Below are 18,644 nucleotides of genomic sequence, written 5' to 3'. Positions count from 1 at the left end.
GAAACAATATGAGGAAAAGGAGGAAGAAGAAAAAATGACAGTGGAAGATAGAGGGACTGGAGATGAGGAGGGGAAACAGCGATCAAAAGGAGAGGAAAAAATAGCAACGTTTAAGAGAGAAAAAGAAAGAGTAGCAACGTTTAAGGGGAGACAGAAAGGAAAAAATATCAACGATTGAGAAAAGAGAAAGAAAAATAGTACCGATTGAAAAGAGATAAAAAAAAAAATAGCCACGTTTGAAAAAGAAAAAGAAGGTAAAAAAAATAACAATTGCAACGTTTAGGGGAAGGAAAATATCGTTAAAAGAAGAAAGATTGAGGAGAAAAACAACAATGAAGAAAATTATGTACCGTTGCAGCAGAAAAAGTTACATCATTGAAGACGAGGAGGGCGCAGCGGCAAGACTTATCCCTTCTGAGGCAGGAAATAGTGGGTCAGCCCGGGAAGGAAGGACACCCCGCGGCGCCAGGACAGTTAGATCTCTTGACCCAGTGACTCAGAGCGCCTCCCTCCCTCGCAGCACAACACAACACCACGGCACAACCCTCTTCCCTCCCATCGCTGCCTCCACACGCTGACTCAGAACCAGCACTCCTGCCCGCACCACCACAATACCATAACACCACAACACCACATTCACATCACAGCACATCATTACGAAACCACCTTAAACATCATCACAGCGTAACATAACACTATAATAGCACAATATCACAGGACCACACCACATCACATGACATCACAACACATCTTCCCGTTCACCATGACACCCACGCTGACTTAGAAGCGACACCCTCCCCCGCACCATTACAAACCTAGAAGACAATGAATTTTAACCCCTTCAGTACTATGACGCGTTTCCATATTCATTGTGCTTACTATTCGGTGATTTTACACAGCTTCACAGACTTTACGGGGGATTAAAATAGTGATGACTGTGGCCATTAATCTTCTGATCTGCATAGACGCTTGTTAATGTCAATGGAATGGTCTAATCGTACACAAATCTCGAGACAAAAATGTGTTCTAGTTTTGAAGGGGTTGACCTAACTTAACCTAACAGAACCTAACAGAACCTAACAGAACCAGTACTCTCGCTCGCACCACACCACGATACCAGATGAAAGGACCTCAGTGATCCGATAAACAAAAGAGGAAAAAAAAAATAAAAGAGCATTGCTAGGAGCCGCAACAGACGCTTATCTTATCCGAATTACTGACCTGAACCGAACCACCACAACACAACACAACACAACACAACACCAGCAGCCACGCACACCTCACCTGCACGCTCCAAAACACACCTGTATACAGTCTCTCAACGTTTACTCAGTTTACACACCTCGCCCCCACATACAGTATTATTCTCTCTCTCTCTCTCTCTCTTGCACTCTAAACTTCATCTCACACTCGCCCACGCCCCCACACGCCGACCAGATTACTCGTCTCCCCGCCCACGTGCATGATTCAGCTCAGCGCAACTGCATTCTTGTACACTGAAATGGAAAGTTGTATTTGTAGGTTAAGTTAGTGTGAATTATCCCAGGGAAGATTAGCACAGGTTGACTTGGATTGAGTTTTGGTTGTGATAGGTTAAGTTGAATTATTTTTTAGGTTAGGTTGGGTTAGGTTAGGTTAGGTTAGGTTAATTTTGGGTTAGGTGTACGGTTGGTCAGATTGTTGTTCGTTAGATGTTCTTTAATTTTATCTTCATCAGTATTTCTTTCCAGTGTGTGTGTGTGTGTGTGTGTGTGTGTGTGTGTGTGTGTGTGTGTGTGTGTGTGTGTGTGTGTGTGTGTGTGTGTCTCGCTTTTTGTTGTTTCTCTTTGTGTTGGAGTGTTATTGATTCAAGGTTTGTTTATAATTCCGGGTCGTGTTGTGTGTTTGGTTACCTTATCTGTTTGCAAAAGAGGAGTGTTAAGTGAGGTTACCAAATATGTAGGCGTCTCTCTCTCTCTCTCTCTCTCTCTCTCTCTCTCTCTCTTTTTTTTTTTTTTTTTATTTAAACAAAACTTAATACAAAGGAATATGTACCCAAAGGCGCACTGTCGTGTGCTACCTATTCTAAGGGTACTACAATCTATTTCTCTACAATATTTACAAGACTTAAAAATAGATAATATACAAGATGGTCAGCATGTAAATGGAGCACTATTCGTTTCACTTCACTAGCACTATTCACGCACTGCACTACACTGAGTGTCACGTCACAAAGAGTGTCAGAGGAGTTGGCAGTGTCTGTCTCCACTTATGTGCCATCAGTTTGACACTGTGAGTGTTCATCTCCTGGACGTGAGGCACCGCGGCCGTGAACAAGTTCCACATCCTGGAGACGCGTCCTGCGAAGGTGCGTTGATGCTGACACCCGTGGGATCGCGGCACCTCTACGGCGTCACCACCATTGAGCACCGTTCTCGTGCTCCGTGCGGTGACTCTTAGAGGATGACGCAGCCCTGCCAGATGTGGCACTCTTTGCACCTGTGCCTTATGGAACACTACGATCGCCGCCACGTCTCTGCGGTGTTCCAGTGAATCAAGGGGACGCTCAGGCTCTGGGTGAGGTGGTAGTGCAGCATCTACTAGCCGTATGGCGCGGCGTTGGATGCTGTCCAGTCTCCTTCTGTGTGTGGCGGCACAGGACATCCAGGAGAGAGCTGCGTATTCAAGGTGGGGCCGCACCTGTGCCTTGTACAGCAGCAGTCTCCCCTTCCTGTCGAGGAAACTGGCGATCCTTCTGAGAGCGGAGATCCTGTGAGAGGCTTTCTTGGCAATGGTTTTGACATGCCTGTCAAACCTCAGCCCTCGATCCACCTCCACTCCAAGTATCTTGACGTCATCTTGGAGTGGGAGAGCAGCAGCGCCAAAGACAACTTTCCTGCCATTGCTGCCATGGCGGCTGGGGACCGAGAGACAACCATTGCTTGTGTCTTCTCCGGCGCGAATGTCACTTGCCAGCGAGCACCCCACTCCTTTATCACTCGTAGCTGCTGATTGATGGCCTCAGCAGCCCGCCCACTGTCCTGGCGTGGATAGGTATAGGAGAGGGTGCAGTCATCAGCATAGGCCATGACTCCTGGCAGTAGCTGGAGAAGATCATCCACGTAGATATTCCACAGGAGTGGGCCAAGAATTGAACCCTGTGGCACTGATGCCTCCACAGGCAGGGACTCAGATGTTTGCCCGTTGACAACCACCTTGAGGCTTCTGTCCTGCAGGTAATTTCCCAAGAGTCGTAGCAAGCCACCCTGGATGCCTTTAGCACGAAGCTTTTCTAGTAATCCGTTGTGCCATACTTTATCAAAAGCTCCTGCTATGTCCAAAGCAACCACTATAGTGTCCTTGCCGTCGTCGAGGGCGTCCTGCCAATGCCTGGTGAGAAGCATCATTAGGTCGGAGGTTGACCTTCCAGGTCTGAACCCAAACTGTTGGTCTGAGAGGAGGGCATTGTCCTTGAGATGGCTACACACCACCTCTGCCACGACCCTCTCAAACACTTTACCCACCACTGACAACAGGGATATGGGTCTGTAGTTTTTTGGGTCCGTCCTGGAGCTTTTTGTGTGCAGGAACTACTCGAGCCTCCTTCCACACTGAAGGCCAGACGTTTTCCCGTACACAAGTTGTGAACTTGGGTGAGAGGGGCAGCCAGTTCCTGGGAGCATCGCTTCAGCAGGTGCGGGCTGATGTCATCAGGGCCGGTGGCTTTCTGTGTGTCCAGCCCCGCAATAATCGCTTCACCTGCTGATGCGTCACCTCCACCATGGTGACAGTCTTCTCACATTGCTGGACCAGCTGAGGCGGTGGCTGCTGTGGATTCCCGACCTTCATTTTTCCAGCAAACAAGGAAGCCAGCAACTGTGCCCTCTCCTTACTGCTGGTGGCGACAGTACCGTCCTGCTTGCTGAGGGAGGGATGGATTCTTGGTGGCCAGTTCCTTGTTTGTCCTTAACAAGAGACCACCAAGTTTTGTTTCCTACGCCAGTGCCACACAGTTTCCGGCGCAGGCTTTCCTCCCACTTTTAACTCTCTCTCTCTCTCTCTCTCTCTCTCTCTCTCTCTCTCTCTCTCTCTCTCTCTCTCTCTCTCTCTCTCTCTCTCTCTCTCTCTCTCTCTCTCTCTCTCTCTCTCTCTCTCTCTCTCTCTCTCTCTCTCTCTCTCTCTCTCTCTCTCTCTCTCTCTCTCTCTCTCTCTCTCTCTCTCTCTCTCTCTCTCTCTCTCTCTCTCTCTCTCTCTCTCTACCTTTACTTATCTACATTTTCTATATTCTCACCTGTACTTATCACACTTTACCTGCATATTAATTAGTGTCTAGGTAAGAGTCCTTCCTTCTTTCCTTTTTTTCCTTCTTTCCTCCTTCCTTTCCTTCTCTTGACCTTCCTCTTCCTTTTCCTTGTTAGTTTTTACTCATTTTTAACCTCCTTTTTTATCCTTTACTCATTCTCACCACTTGTACTGACCGTTACACACACACACACACACACACACACACACACACACACACACACACACACACACACACACACACACACACACACACACACACTCAAGGAGGATCTTGTTCCATATTTTTCGTCCTTAAGTTAGCGATGAGTCAGGGATGTGTGTGTGTGTGTGTGTGTGTGTGTGTGTGTGTGTGTGTGTGTGTGTGTGTGTGTGTGTGTGTGTGTGTGTGTGTGTCTGTGTGCCCACCTTGTAATGAGAGCAGCCGTCTGGAGTGAGTGGAGGGATGGAGGGGAGGGAGGGAAGAGGGAGGAGGAATGTAGTAAGAGGAATGGAGGAAAGTAAGAAAAGAAGGGAGGAATTGAAAACTAATGATAACGGTTTCCTTCCTTATTCGGTCCAAGTTTATTGTTTTTTTTTTTTTTTTTTTTTCTTCATGCGCTCAGTTATCAAAGGACTACTACTACTACTACTACTACTACTACTACTACTACTACTACTACTACTACTACTACTACTACTACTACTACTACTACTACTACTACTACAACAACAACAACAACAACAACAACAACAACAACAACAACAACAACAACAACAACAACAACAACAACAACAACAACAACAACAACAACAACAACTACTACTACTACTACTACTACTACTACTACTACTACTACTACTACTACCCCGCACCATACAAATATACACTCACAGATGGATAGATAGATAGATAGATGGATAGATAGATGGATAGATAGATAGATAGATAGATAGATAGATAGATAGACAAATATAGTGCTAGAAAATTCATTGATCTAAGTCAGGGGTTCTCAAACTTTTTAGCTCGTTGACGCCCCAATGAAGTTTCAAATTTTCTATCGACCCCTTAGCTCTTAATTAAAGGAAAACACCGATGCCAAAATCAATAGTAGTAGTAGTAGTAGTAGTAGTAGTAGTAGTAGTAGTAGTAGTAGTAGTAATGAAGTATGATAAGAAGGTATCACACGGAATTTCAAATAGGAGGATTAAATGGTCCCTTCTACTCCAGCAGTAAACATTCACTGACTCCCTTTCGACCCCCTGGCTATTTATCGACCCCTTGGATGTTCCGATCGACCCCTGGAGGCCTATATCGACCACTTTGAGAATCCCTGATCTAAGTATACAATAAAATAAAAAAATATTAATCTCTAAGATATACAACATGAACTAGAAAAACACCCCTAACGTCCCTTCCCCCTTAACCCCCATCAGTACCATGACGCATTTTCATATTCATTCTGCTTACTATTCGGTGATTTTATATAGCTTTAGAAACTCATGTGGGGATTAAAATGTTGAAGACTGCGGGCATTAATCTTCTGACCTACATAGACCCTTCCTAATGGTCTAATCGCACATAAATTTCAAGGTAAAGATGTGTCCCAGTATTGAAAGAGTTAACATACACACACATAACACATAACTCTCAACATAACCCAACATTTTTTTCCCGGTATGTATCAAGTTCCTCTCTATTTTCCTCTCGATCACACTCCACGTCTCCTGTTACCTTTCACCTTCACACTCATTAAGACACGCCAGAGGATCGTGCTACATTCCCTCGCCTACTTACACACCAGAGCTTCTTAGGGGTCTATTTTTAGCGCCAGGTGTAGAGGTCAGGTATCTTGGGACGACCACTTGGGGGCCGGGTATGTTTGGGTTAAGTCTGAAAGCATCTTAGAATCTTAACCCACGATCAGCCAGCCAGCCAGCCAACCAACTAGCCAGCACACCAGTCAGCTAATCCTTCTCGAGTGTTTATTTCATGTTATCTTGAGACATTGTTCTCAGTCCTGTTGTTTTTGTGGGTGTTTTTTTTTTTTTATCTGTATCTTCTCTGATCATATAGTTCTTATAATTGTTCTTGTTCTTCTCATTTTTACATTTTTTTTCTTTTATTTTGCTTCCTTTTCTTTTCTTTCATTTATCCATCCATCTACCTATTCTTCTCTTCTTCCTTCCTTCCTCTATCTCTATCTTCATTACAATCACCGCCTTCCTTCTCTTTTGATTAAATTTCCTGGTTTTTTTTTCTTTTATTTTGCTTCTTTTTTCGTGTCTTCCATCCATCCATCTACCCATCTACCTATCCTCCCCTTCTTCCTTCCTTCCACTAACTCTACCTTCGTTACAATCGCCTCCCAATCAGTTCCTTCCTTCACGGTCTCTCGTTTGATTAAATTTCCTGGTTCCTCCTCTCCGTCACTTCCTTATCTCCTGTATTATCGCCATTCACGTTTCCTTTTGTCCTTCCCTTATCTCTGCTCTTCATCGTTATTAGCCCCGCTCATGGTTTATTCAAGGCGGTCTCGTTTTTCTCTTGTCTGATCACCTTTCTCTCTTTATCTTTCTCTTTCTTTTTTTTTTTATGTGTTCTTTGATCTTCTAACCTTGTGATGCGATTGTGTTTCTTTTCCTGTTGTCTTGCTTGCTTGTTTATTTAGTTTTCGTTATTGTGTTTTTTTGTGTTGTTGATTTTATGATGTTTTATTTAAGTTTTGTCGTTGTTTTTTTTTTTCTCAGTGTTGTATTTCATTGTTCATGTTTGTGATTCATTTTTCTTCGTGACGGTTGAAGTATTTCTCTCTCTCTCTCTCTCTCTCTCTCTCTCTCTCTCTCTCTCTCTCTCTCTCTCTCTCTCTCTCTCTCTCTCTCTCTCTCTCTCTCTCTCTCTCTCTCTCTCTCTCTCTCTCTCTCATATAGGAATGTAAGAATCCTTGGGTCTCGGGGATGGGAAGTCACGAATGGGGGGGGGGAAGAGAAGGGAGGGAGGGAAGGAGGAAAGGAAGGAGGAGGGAAGGAAGGAGGATGGAGGGAAGGAGGGAGGGAGGCTTGTGATTGATGAAACAGGAAGGATGCCAGCGGAAGTATAGAGACAGTGACTGAAGGCAGGGAACGAATAAGGAAGAGGAGGAAGGAAGAAGATCAGAGAGAGAGAGAGAGAGAGAGAGAGAGAGAGTATGTATGATAGAAAGGAAAATATACATATAAATGAAACGAGGACAGAAAATAAGAAACAAAACACGACACAAACTTAAATATTGTGACAAGATGCTAAGAAAAAAGTGAAAGAAAACTAACAAAACAGGAAGTGATGGAGGAAAAGGAAGAGAAGAAAAGGAGGAAGAAAGAAAACCAAAGGAAAAGAACACAAAGGAGATAATTTTGGTACAATTGTGGTTGGAGGGAGGAGGATATTGAGGGAGGGAAGGACGGAAGGTAGAGAAAGGTGAGGGAGGAGGAAGGGAGAGATGGAGAGAGAGAGAGGGAGAGGGAGAGGGAGGGAGAGGGAAGGAATCTAGGGCATTAAGTAGAGAAGGGAGGGTGAGAGGAGGGAGAGGATAAGAGGGAGGAAGATCAGGATAAACGGAGGTGTGATCGAGAACTAAATCCTCGACCACAGCATATTTTTAGCATTAGCACAGCATTTTCACAGCATTTCAATAGTATTCCCACCGCATTCCCACAGCTTTTTCACAGCATTCTCACAGTATTCCCACCGCATTTCCACAGCATTTTCACAGCATTTCAACAGTATTCCCACCGCATTTCCACAGCTTTTTCACAGCATTCTCACAGCATTACCCCAGCATTCCCTCAACATTTTCGCAGCATTTCTTCAGCATTCTCACAACATTACTTCAGCATTCCCACAGCATTCTCACAGCATCTCCACATTACCACAACATTTCCACAGCATTTTCACAGCATTACCTCAATATTTCGACAGCATTCCCGCACCATTACCACAGTATCTGGACAGGATTCCCACAGCATTCCCACAGCATTTTCATAGCATATCACAGCAGCCTCACATCTCCACAGCATTTTAGTATTTCTGCACAGTAACCCTTAGAATTTTCATCTCAGTATTCTCACAGTATCACCATTCATTACTTACCTCACAGCATCTCACTGCGTCTCACCATTTTTACGGACCCTCACAGCATCTTATAACCTCTCAGCATTCTTCAGCACAGCATCCGTCACAGGCCCTCATGTATCCCTCACGACATCCCACACACCACCTCTCACAGCATTCCTATCATAGCGTAACTCAAAATTCCTCTCAAATAATTTCCGTCATAGCATCCCCCCCGCGTATTTCTTTCCCAGCATTCCTCACAACATTACTCTCAAATCATTCCCTTTCTCATCATCCCTTACACACACTCCCACACACCTCCTCTCACACCCCAATAAGACACAAACTTCACCCATTTCTTCGTATAACTACCAAACGAAACCCTGCGGAAGGTGAAAAAAGGTTCCACTGTGACCTTCCTTTGTCGCCTGGCCGCTAACAATACCTGCCTCACTTTCCCTTCCTTGCCTCAAATTTCAGACCTTTCTTCCTCGCAGTTTTTACCGCCTGGTATCGAAGGAGGGGGAAGAGAGGCGGTTGGAGAGACAAAGGGCAGAACACCTGGAAGAGAACTGGTGAACGAGGACTATCTGGGACATCTAGGGAAAGTACTGAGAAGGAAGGAGGGAGGGGATAGGAAGGAAGGAAGGAAGGAGGAGGCTCAGGTGAAGGAGATAGGAAGGAGGTAAGTGGATTGTGTGTTGGATAAAGTGGATTAGAAAGAGGAAAGGTGAGAGATGTGAATGAGTGGAGGGGTTGTGAGAGAGAGAGAGAGAGAGAGAGAGAGAGAGAGAGAGAGAGAGAGAGAGAAGAGAAGAGAAGAGAGAGAAGAGTTGAAGAGAAGAGCAGCTAATGGAAGATGAGTTAAGAGAAAATTAGAAGAAATTAAGGAAGAAATATGAGGGAAAAGGAGAAGGGAAGTAGAGAGAGAGAGAGAGAGAGAGAGAGAGAGAGAGAGAGAGAGAGAGAGAGAGAGAGAGAGAGAGTGAGTGTGTGGGGGAAGGATATGCAGCGTCTAGCCAATAACCCTTTCTGTCATCTCGTGTTTCCTCCATTTCTTACCTAACCTAACCACAACATCCTTCCACCTTTCCCTCATCAGCTTTCCCCGTCCACTTTCCCTCCTCTCGTTCCTTCCCTCCATATTCCTTTCCTCCAGTTCGGTATCTCTTAGTGTCCGTATATTTGTATCTCTTCGTCAATTGTTAGTGGTGAACAGGAGAGGACGTGGTGTTGATGTGTTCCTAAGTTCTATTCCTCTAAATCTTCATGTATTCGTGTTTGTTTGTGAATTAGTAGATCAGCAGTGATTAGTAAAGAAATGAAGAGCAAAGGACGTGGTGATGGTGACGGTGATGTCCCTCGAGGCTTCCTGTCTTGGGGTGAGGTCAGGGTGGCAGCTTCCATTGTTTTTCCTCGACAGATTATTGCGGTCAGTGTTGAGGGCGTGTGTAGGGAGGAGCAGAGGCGGCGAGGCGGAGGTCCTACGCCATTGTCTCGCGAGGGTTCGGTAACTGTATGTTCTTGGTGCCGGGCCGGGAACACGAGAGGTGAAGGTGCCTTTGTGTGTTCTTCCTATAAATCTAACGCGTCACAGTCACTCCTGACAGTGTAATGGTTGTTGTCGCCACGTGTGGTCACTCCTCGGGGTGCCGCGGTACGTGTGTGTGTGTGTGTGTGTGTGTGTGTGTGTGTGGTAACGTTTTCAAAAATCAGCCTAGAGCTACAGAAGAAGAAAGTGTTATTTTGAGAGGCGTGTGTTGACGTCTGTTTCCTCCCGCAGGTGTGATGGTGTGATGGAGCGCGAGTCAGGGCCGGAGCTCACCATCTACTCTGCCCGCTACGCCTCGCCCCCAGCCAGGCCTCGCCCCGGCTACCCTGCCCTCGCCCACCACGCCCAGACTCACCACTTCCATGACTTCGCTGCGCCGCCGCCGCCCGCCTCCGGGCCCATCTCTTACCCGCCCCGCGGGCCGCTCCTGCACGTGGTGGGCGGGCAGCCCTTCTCGGGGCCTCTGTCCCTGCCACAGGGCTCAGGATACTGGAGACCAACGCCCCGACGACACCACCACCACCATCACACCTTCCCACCGTACCCACTCCTCCCGCCGCCGCCGCCGCAGCGCCTTCACTTCCACCCTCATGGCCATACCTCCCTGCCACACCTGGGTCTGCGGGAGCCGCCGCCACCACCGCCGCCGGCGGGAAGATGGGATGAAGATCCCTGCTTCCTGAGGCCCAACTCCCCAGACATGCCGTGTCCCCACAACCCCCGAGCCGTGCCCGCCCAGCAGGAGGACGGGACCTGCTTTGTGGTGATGGGGTCCCGTGATCCCAAGCACGTGCTTCGCCCCGTGGCCGCCATGAATCCCCATGTGCTGCGTCACCAGCAGCAGCAGCAGCAGCTACAACAACAGCAACAACAACAACAACACCAGCACCAGCAACAGGAACAACACCGCAAGGAAGAACAACAGGCACGGGGCCAGCAGTCGTGGCAGCAGCGGCAGCAAGAGGATGAGGATGGCATTTACTCTTACGCCGGCGAGGGAATCTTTTCTCCTGCAGACGTGATCCGCGCCCAGGCGGCGATGGACGACTTTAACAGCTACGGCGGCTCCCTGGCCTCAGAGAACATCTACGAGGAAATCCCTGAAAACTGGCGGGGATCGTGGGCGCGGCGCTCCCTGGTGGAGGAGGTGATGGACGAGTACGAGCGGGTGCGGGCGGGTCACAGGCGGGTGCTGTCGGCCCTTAATCTAGACGTGGAGACTCTTATCCGCCCCGGCGGCCAGGATGGCACCGCATCACCGGATTCTGGCCTCACCATTTCCGCGTCGGACTCCTCATGTGAACCCAACCCCATTGGGTACGACCACTCCGTCCCGCTCTCCCGCCCACGGGGACTCGGGCATAGGTCTGTCCACGAAAGGAAACAATTCCCCGAAAAGCAGCCAGAACTCTGCCGATGGATCCCCGAAGAATAAGGGACGACTAGTCAAGTGTGAGTCAATGGACATTAAGGAAGCGTTCACGCGGCGGCCCTCGGGTGGGCGGGGCCGAGGCCTCAGAGAGAAGATCGGCAGCGTGAGGGAGAAGATGGAGAGGCGGTGGAGGTTTCCCAACTTCTCCAAGAAAGGTAAGTGTTACCTTTGAAGCTCATTTGTCTATCAGCCTTGTCTTTCAACATCGTTATTGTGGTGAGCACGCAGTGTGTGGTGCCTTCCCCTCCCCCCTCCTCTTTGGTATCCTCGACCCAGCACTCCAGGTCACGTTGCGGCGCCTCGTGATGACTGCCTGCCGCTGGACGTGAAAGGCAACGTGTGATCGGCCTTCACCGCCTCGGCTGAGCCACGAGGAGGCGCCCTAGATACCACTGACAGCATTAGATCATGACGGTGTACTGAATGAGTTGACTAGCGCTATTAGCACGAGGCAGGAATGTGGCCACCTAGAGACACCTGTAGGCTGCGTAATGCGATAAGCCTCTGTAAGCAGTGCCTCAACCTTGACCTGCGTGACAAAGCTTCGCACAATAGGAACGTGAGCAAGCATGCCTGAACACTCAGTCTGCCTCGCCACACGTGTTCACATCAACTACGCTCTTTATTAATCCCTCAAATCCGCTTTTGGCAAATGAGCTCGTGGACGAAATTAACACAACCAGCCTTCTTACCTTTTATTATTTATGTCACTCCATCTCATAGTGCTCACGCAGTTACTCGACAAGAATACAGCTATAAGTTCTAAGTTAGGTTTTAATGACGTCAGTTAGTTTTGCATTAGAAACTGAGAAAATACATTACTGCGACGACTCAATATTTATTTACCATCAGTTCATATAACGACACTCCTTGACACAAATAGCAGCAGTGAAAGATTCGTCAGTTTTTTTTTATATTATCCAAGAAATTAGCACCAAAATCTCTCCACACTAGGTAAACAAACTCAAACATTCACCCCACCGCATACCAGGAGCGGGGCGTGGTCTTCCGGGTGCTGGAGCTGACAGGGCTGACACTTAGATCACTCCTGGCACACCTCACCTCACTCCTCTCCGCCAGCCCGTCACACTCTCAGGAGAGGCTGTCCCGCGCGTCACCAGTAGGCGCATCACGTCACGCTGGAGGAGGGACGTGATGTTTGTGGGACGTGACGTAGGGATGAGAAGGTTTCCCCATGAAGGGCGGGTCCTCTCGGCTTCCTTGTGGTGGCGTCCCAGGGTAGCGGTAACGGATCTGGGAGGGCTGTGTGTGGGGCGTGAGGCGCGGCGGGTTAGTGCGGGTTGTCTAACGTTCCTCTCCGTGCTTGCTTCTGTTCTCGTATGATTCTGTAGCTTGGTTCGTGTTTGCGAGGCCCTCTGCTCTTCCTGTTATGTTACTCTAAGGTATCTGGTGGTTCCTAATTCGCGTTTCTTTGTTCTCGTGTCTATTTTATTTGCGACTCACTCTTCCCTTCCTGTTTTCGTTTTTAAAGGTGTTCTAATGCTGTTTACTTTATTCAATTTTCTTATTGCGAGTTTGGTGTTCCGTTCAAATTCCGGAGCAGTAGAAAGGAGTACCGCAAGGCTTACTGGAGAGGAAAAAGAAGTGAGCGACACGGGTACCAGTTTGACAGCCTCCCTTCCCCCAACTCTCGCCAAAAAAAAAGAAGTCACTCACAGAAAGGAAAATGTAAGAGACAAAAAACTTAGCGAGTACCACACTTAATTCTCGACCACGGAGGAAAACAAGAGTAAGAGAAGAAAAGAAAAAGAAACCTTTGGAAGTACAGTTTTAACAGCTGAAAAAGAGTAGAATTGTAGAGAAAACTTTTGTATGGTAGAAAAAAGAAAAACGTAACAATAAAGAACATTTGTAACCAATAAAAAAATGCAGTTGTAGGGAAGAAACTTGTATGGAAGATAAAGTCTTACCGGTGAAACTCCTTGAAAAAGATAAAAGTTTTAGAGAACATGAAAGAAAAGAAACGCTGAGATACAGTTTAAGTAAATAATCTTGTATGGAAGAAGATAAAGCCGTATGGATGAAAAAAGAGATAGAAATACCGTTAAAGCCCCTGAAGAGAGTAAAGATTAAGGGAACAATATCGTATGGAAGAAGAAAAGGAGACAAAAAAAAAATAGTGACAGACAAAAACACAATTAAAACTAGTGAGGAAAGATTTCGAGAAACATGTCATATGAAAAGAACACAAAGAAAAAAAAAGTACAGTTAAAACCATTGAAAAAGAAAGAAGATTAAGGGAAAACCAGGTAGGAGAGTGTGAGTAGCGACCTTGCGGCCCAGTGTACCGTAAAGGCTCATGGTTACAGAGTCTTCCTTCCTTCCCTTATTGCTACTTCCTACGACCACCTCACCTCACCTCGCCTCTCCCCGTCAGGTGGTGGGCGGTGTACGGTACAGCACCCCCGTACCACCAGCACCACCAGAGTCAATATGGTGGTGCAGCTGTGTGTTGCGACTGACGTGTTTGCTGCGAGGGAAATGAAGAAGAGAAATGTGAAATGCAAGAAAGTGTGGCTTGTTTTTGTGTTTTGTTTTGGTGTTGTATCGTTGTAGTTGTTGTTGTTGTTGTTATTGTTGTTGTTGTTGTTGTTGTTGATGATGTTGATATTGCTGTTGTTGTTGTTGTTGATGATAATGATGTTGTTGTTGTTGTTGGTGGTGGTGGTGGTAGTAGTGTTGTTGTTGTTGTTGTTGGTGGTGGTGGTGGTGGTGGTGGTGGTGGTGGTGGTGGTGGTGTTGTTGTTGGTGGTGGTGGTGGTAGTGGTGGTGTTGTTGTTGCTAATGGTGGTGGTAGTGATTTTGCAGAGCGATTCCTACACTTATAAAATGAAAACAAAATGTACAGACTAAACCAGGAAATTAAAATACGTTATAATCAATAATGGTCTCAACTTGAAACCTTCTATTTATCGATTATATGACCAGTTTATCAGTATCTTTCAGTTATTGATGTGTTCCGGTGTAGATGGATATTATATGCATCTCCGTCTCCCTAGAAATCGACTCTTCAATAGTTTTCTTTAACTGTTTACAATGAGGCAGGGAAGTGTCTTGCTACTCGTTAAGAAAAGGAGGGAAAAATTAAAAGAAAGAAAAGATGAGAAACGAGAGAAATATGAAAAGTAAGAAAATCAATAAGAAAAAAATGAATGAAAAAAAAACTTGTAATGAAAAAGCAAAGAAAAATAACGATAAGAAGTGGAAAATAATGGAAAAAAAAAAATAAAGCAAAGAACAAAAAAAGAAAAAATCACAACAAACCCAAAGCTTTCCTAAACGCATGTTCCCAAAAAAGCACTGAATTACCTTCCCTTCGGCCACCTTTCAAGGACATCAAGGTTACTTCAGACTGTTCCCGAAGCTTCGTGGACTGTGTTATTGATCAAGACCCGACGGCGCCTCACCAGCAGGGGATCGAAGGCTCGGGAATAGACGCTGCATGGAGGGGAAGAAGAAGAAAAGGTGGAAGGGGGTGTTGGGGTTCCCGAGGGGCCTCCAGTGACGTCACGAGCCTCCACCGTTGCTATTGGCTCGTGTTTTTAAGCGTGAAAGTCCAGCTGTTTGTATTGTGTGTCTTTCCGTATCTTTTTCCGCCTCCTCCGTGGATGATTCAGTGGTCTAATCTCTCCATGTGGTCGTGTTGCACCTGAGGGTGTGTGTGTGTGTGTGTGTGTGTGTGTGTGTGTGTGTGTGTGTGTGTCTTGATTGGTTTCCGTGTATTATTTGTGTTTTTCTATTTCTTTTTTCCTTATCTGCGTAATGTATGTGTTTTTTAGTGCTTGTGTATGCAGTGGTTGGGTTCTTTCCGCGTGTTTGTGCCTGGGTGTGTTGGTTTAGCCGGCAGAGGTGTATTCCGGGAGCTGTTCATTGATCAGAGGGCGAGGTCAGAAGTTGAGTAACCTCCCGCATTCACTTCCACTGTCTTCAGCTTCTTCCTTCACTCATAACTTCCGTGATATACTAAAAGAAGAATGAGTCGCAAAAACGCTGAATCTGTAAGAGAACAAAAACACAGTGTAAGAAGCATCTGAACACATTTAAATACAACAGGGAGAGAAGAATGAGTTGCAAAAAGGTAAATTTATAAGAGAACAAAAACACAAGTTAAAAATCACCAAAACACCTTCAAATACGACAAGAAGAAGGGAAGAATGAGTCACAAAAAAAAAAAGGTAAATTTATGAGAACAAAAGACACGAATTGAGAAGCATCAGAACACCTTCAAATGCCGTGGTACAGTGGAACCATGCGTGCTTTGGGATCCGAGGGGTTTCCAAGCGCACGGGTTCGAATCCTGTCCACGGTCCGAGTGTAGGTTGGGCTTCCTCACTCGGGGCAACGGTTTCCTAGCGGATGGGCTTTGAGAACCCAAAAGTATCCCCTTTAGCCCAGAAATTCCCGTGAAAAGCCCACATGGTATAAAAAAAAAAATATAGTAACACGAAGGGAAGAGTGAGTCGCAAATGTTTCATAAAGCTATTGCCGACGTAACACAAAAATTGAGATTCGGGGAAAGTTAAAGATAATGGGAGAAAGTGTAGAGTATTTAAGGTCTTTCAAATTCTATTCCTGCGTTATACTAGATCAGCCAGGCGTTGTATGGAATGAGCAGATCAGGTTTTGACTGAGGAAAAGTAGATTATGGAAAAGAATGTTTTACACTATGTTAGATAGGTGATAAATAAATAAATGAATAAATAGATAAATAAATAAACCGCTTAGATTAGTAAAGAATTTATCAGATCATGAGAATTAAGATTACAGGAAAACGTAAAATATCATGCAAAAGTGTACACAATATTAGCAAACTTCTGACTGCAACGGCACTTCACTCAGGTACATCGAACACCTGTATAAAAACATTAGAACTTAGGAAAAACAAGGGAAACTGTAATAAGCCATCTGATACACACATGGCAGTTTTCCTTATAAACCATACCTGTATTTTTCCAACAGTCATCCTCATCCTTATATTGACATATTCTATTTACTACCTAACCTAACCAAATCTAACCTTACCTTACCTTAACCTGTCCTTACCTTGCCTTACCTTGCCTTACCTCACCTCACCTCACCTTATCCCTTACCTCTCCTTACCTTACCTTAAAGTTCCTTCTTGAGTTGACACAAACCTCATATAAAACCATGAGAAAAAGAAGTCACCTGGCTGTATCAATTATAAAGAGTCTGTATACTAACTCACCTCACTCACCTGGACATCCTACTGCCCGCCTCACCTGCTTTCCCCAACCTGTCCCTCATCAAACTTACCTGTCCTGGCTACCTAGAAGTTGTAGTACCTGTTCTCACCTTGTTTTCACCTTGTATCACCTGTTTTTACCTGTTTTTTTTTTGTGTGTGTGCTTTCGTTCACTTCCTCAGCACTGCCTATTAACTTAACCCGTTTTCTGTGTCACTCTTACGTACAAAACCATTATGGAGTCTAAAGTTAATTTTTTTCCACTATTACTTTCATTTTCGCTTTCCCCCCTTTTTAATGTTCGTCCCTCCTTCTTTACTTTCACTTAGAGAGCTGGAACGACACACACACACACACACACACACACACACACACACACACACACACACACACACACACACAAAAAAACACTACACACCGCGTAGTGTAGTGGTTAGTACGCTCGACTCATAATCGAGAGGGTCGGGGATCGAGTCCCGGAAAGCGGCGAGGCAAATGGGCAAGCCTCTTAATGTGTGGCCCCTGTTCACCTAGCAGTGAATAGGTACGGGATGTAACTCGAGGCGTTGTGGCCTCGCTTTCCCGGTGTGTGTTGTGTGTTGATGTGGTTTCAGTCCTACCCGAAGATCGGTCTATGAGCTCTGAGCTCGCTCCATAATGGAAAGACTGGCTGGGTGACCAGCAGGAGACCGTGGTGAATTACACACACACACACACACACACACACACACACACACACACACACACACACACACACACACACACACTCCCCTTCTCACACAGCTGGTCACATCCCATCCCAGTCAATATTTCACTCCTCCCATCCACTCCCATGCAGGTTTCTTTCTCATACTCCTCCTCCTCCTCCTCCTCCTCCTCCTCCTCCTCCTCCTCCTCCTCCTCCTCCTCCTCCTCCTCCTCCTACTACTACTACTACTACTACTGTTACTACCACCACCAGCAGCCCTCATGATGTTTTCCTTTTATCATTTACCAATTGCTCTTTTCTCTACGTCTGTTCTCTCTCTCTCTCTCTCTCTCTCTCTCTCTCTCTCTCTCTCTCTCTCTCTCTCTCTCTCTCTCTCTCTCTCTCTCTCTCTCTCTCTCTCTCTCTCTCTCTCTCTCTCTCTCTCTCTCTCTCTCTCTCTCTCTCTCTCTCTCTCTCTCTCTCTCTCTCTCTCTCTCTCTCTCTCTCTCTCATTCATTTCTCTGTACTAGTATTTTTCTTCCTCCCTGTCGAAAACTTTGCTCTTCTTCACGGTTTGCAATCATTTCTTTCTCTTTCAATCAGTAATTAATTTCTTTTTCCTTCCCTGTCACTGTCTCCGAATATTCTCACAGTTTCTCTTATTCTGCTTCTCTTTTTCCCGTCCCTGCCTTCTTTGGGTCTACTTGTATTGCCTTATCTTCTAACCAGCATCTTTCTTCTCTCCCTGCTCTTGCATTCCATTTCCTCATTGCTATACTTATCCTAACGTAACCAAATATGTTCTAACTTCACCTAACATAATGAAAACCAGCCTAATAACCAGTATGCCTTAGTGCTGCCCTAACGACCTAAATTAACCTATTATTCTAGCGTAACGTAAGCTTACTTGTGTCTTTTGTTTCGTCGTTTTGTTTCCCTTGGGCAGTTTTCCCTTCTTATATTAAAAAAGGAAAAATAAATCTAGCTGAACCTACCAAACTCTTATGCAATCTAATCTTACCTAACTCAACCCAACCTAACCTAACCTAGCTGAACCTACCAAACTCTTATGCAATCTAATCTTACCTAACTTAACCTAACCTAATTTAACCTAACCCAACCTAACCTAACCTAACCCAAGGCAACCCAACGTAACCTAATCCAGTGCAACACAACACAACCCAACCCAAGTTAACCTAACCTAACCCCAAGCTAACTTAAACTAACCTAACCTAACCTAGTTTTACACAACCCAACCCAAGTCAATTCAACTCAACCTAACCTAACCTAACCTAATTATCCCACCACTACCACTAACCAGCCACCCTTCCCACACACTCGAGCAGTCACTCCCACCCACAAGAACAAGAAGAAGGTGCCTCATTACATAAGTAC

General features: G+C 45.8%; 1 protein-coding gene across 1 annotated transcript in view; it reads left to right on the top strand.

Annotated features, from left to right (window-relative positions):
- The window catches only part of LOC123499089, a 266,562-nt gene that overhangs the window by 20,932 nt on the left and 226,986 nt on the right, over nucleotides 1-18,644 (top strand). Inside the window, 2 exon segments of the mRNA XM_045246711.1 lie at nucleotides 10,137-11,229; nucleotides 11,231-11,492. Of these exon segments, the coding sequence (XP_045102646.1) occupies nucleotides 10,150-11,229; nucleotides 11,231-11,492 (1,342 nt within the window). The 5' untranslated portion in view covers nucleotides 10,137-10,149.

Source organism: Portunus trituberculatus, chromosome 49, assembly GCF_017591435.1.
Source record: "Portunus trituberculatus isolate SZX2019 chromosome 49, ASM1759143v1, whole genome shotgun sequence".
NCBI lineage: Eukaryota > Metazoa > Arthropoda > Malacostraca > Decapoda > Portunidae > Portunus > Portunus trituberculatus.
Note: the sequence above shows the minus strand (reverse complement) of the source record. Positions and strands in the feature narration are given on the sequence as shown.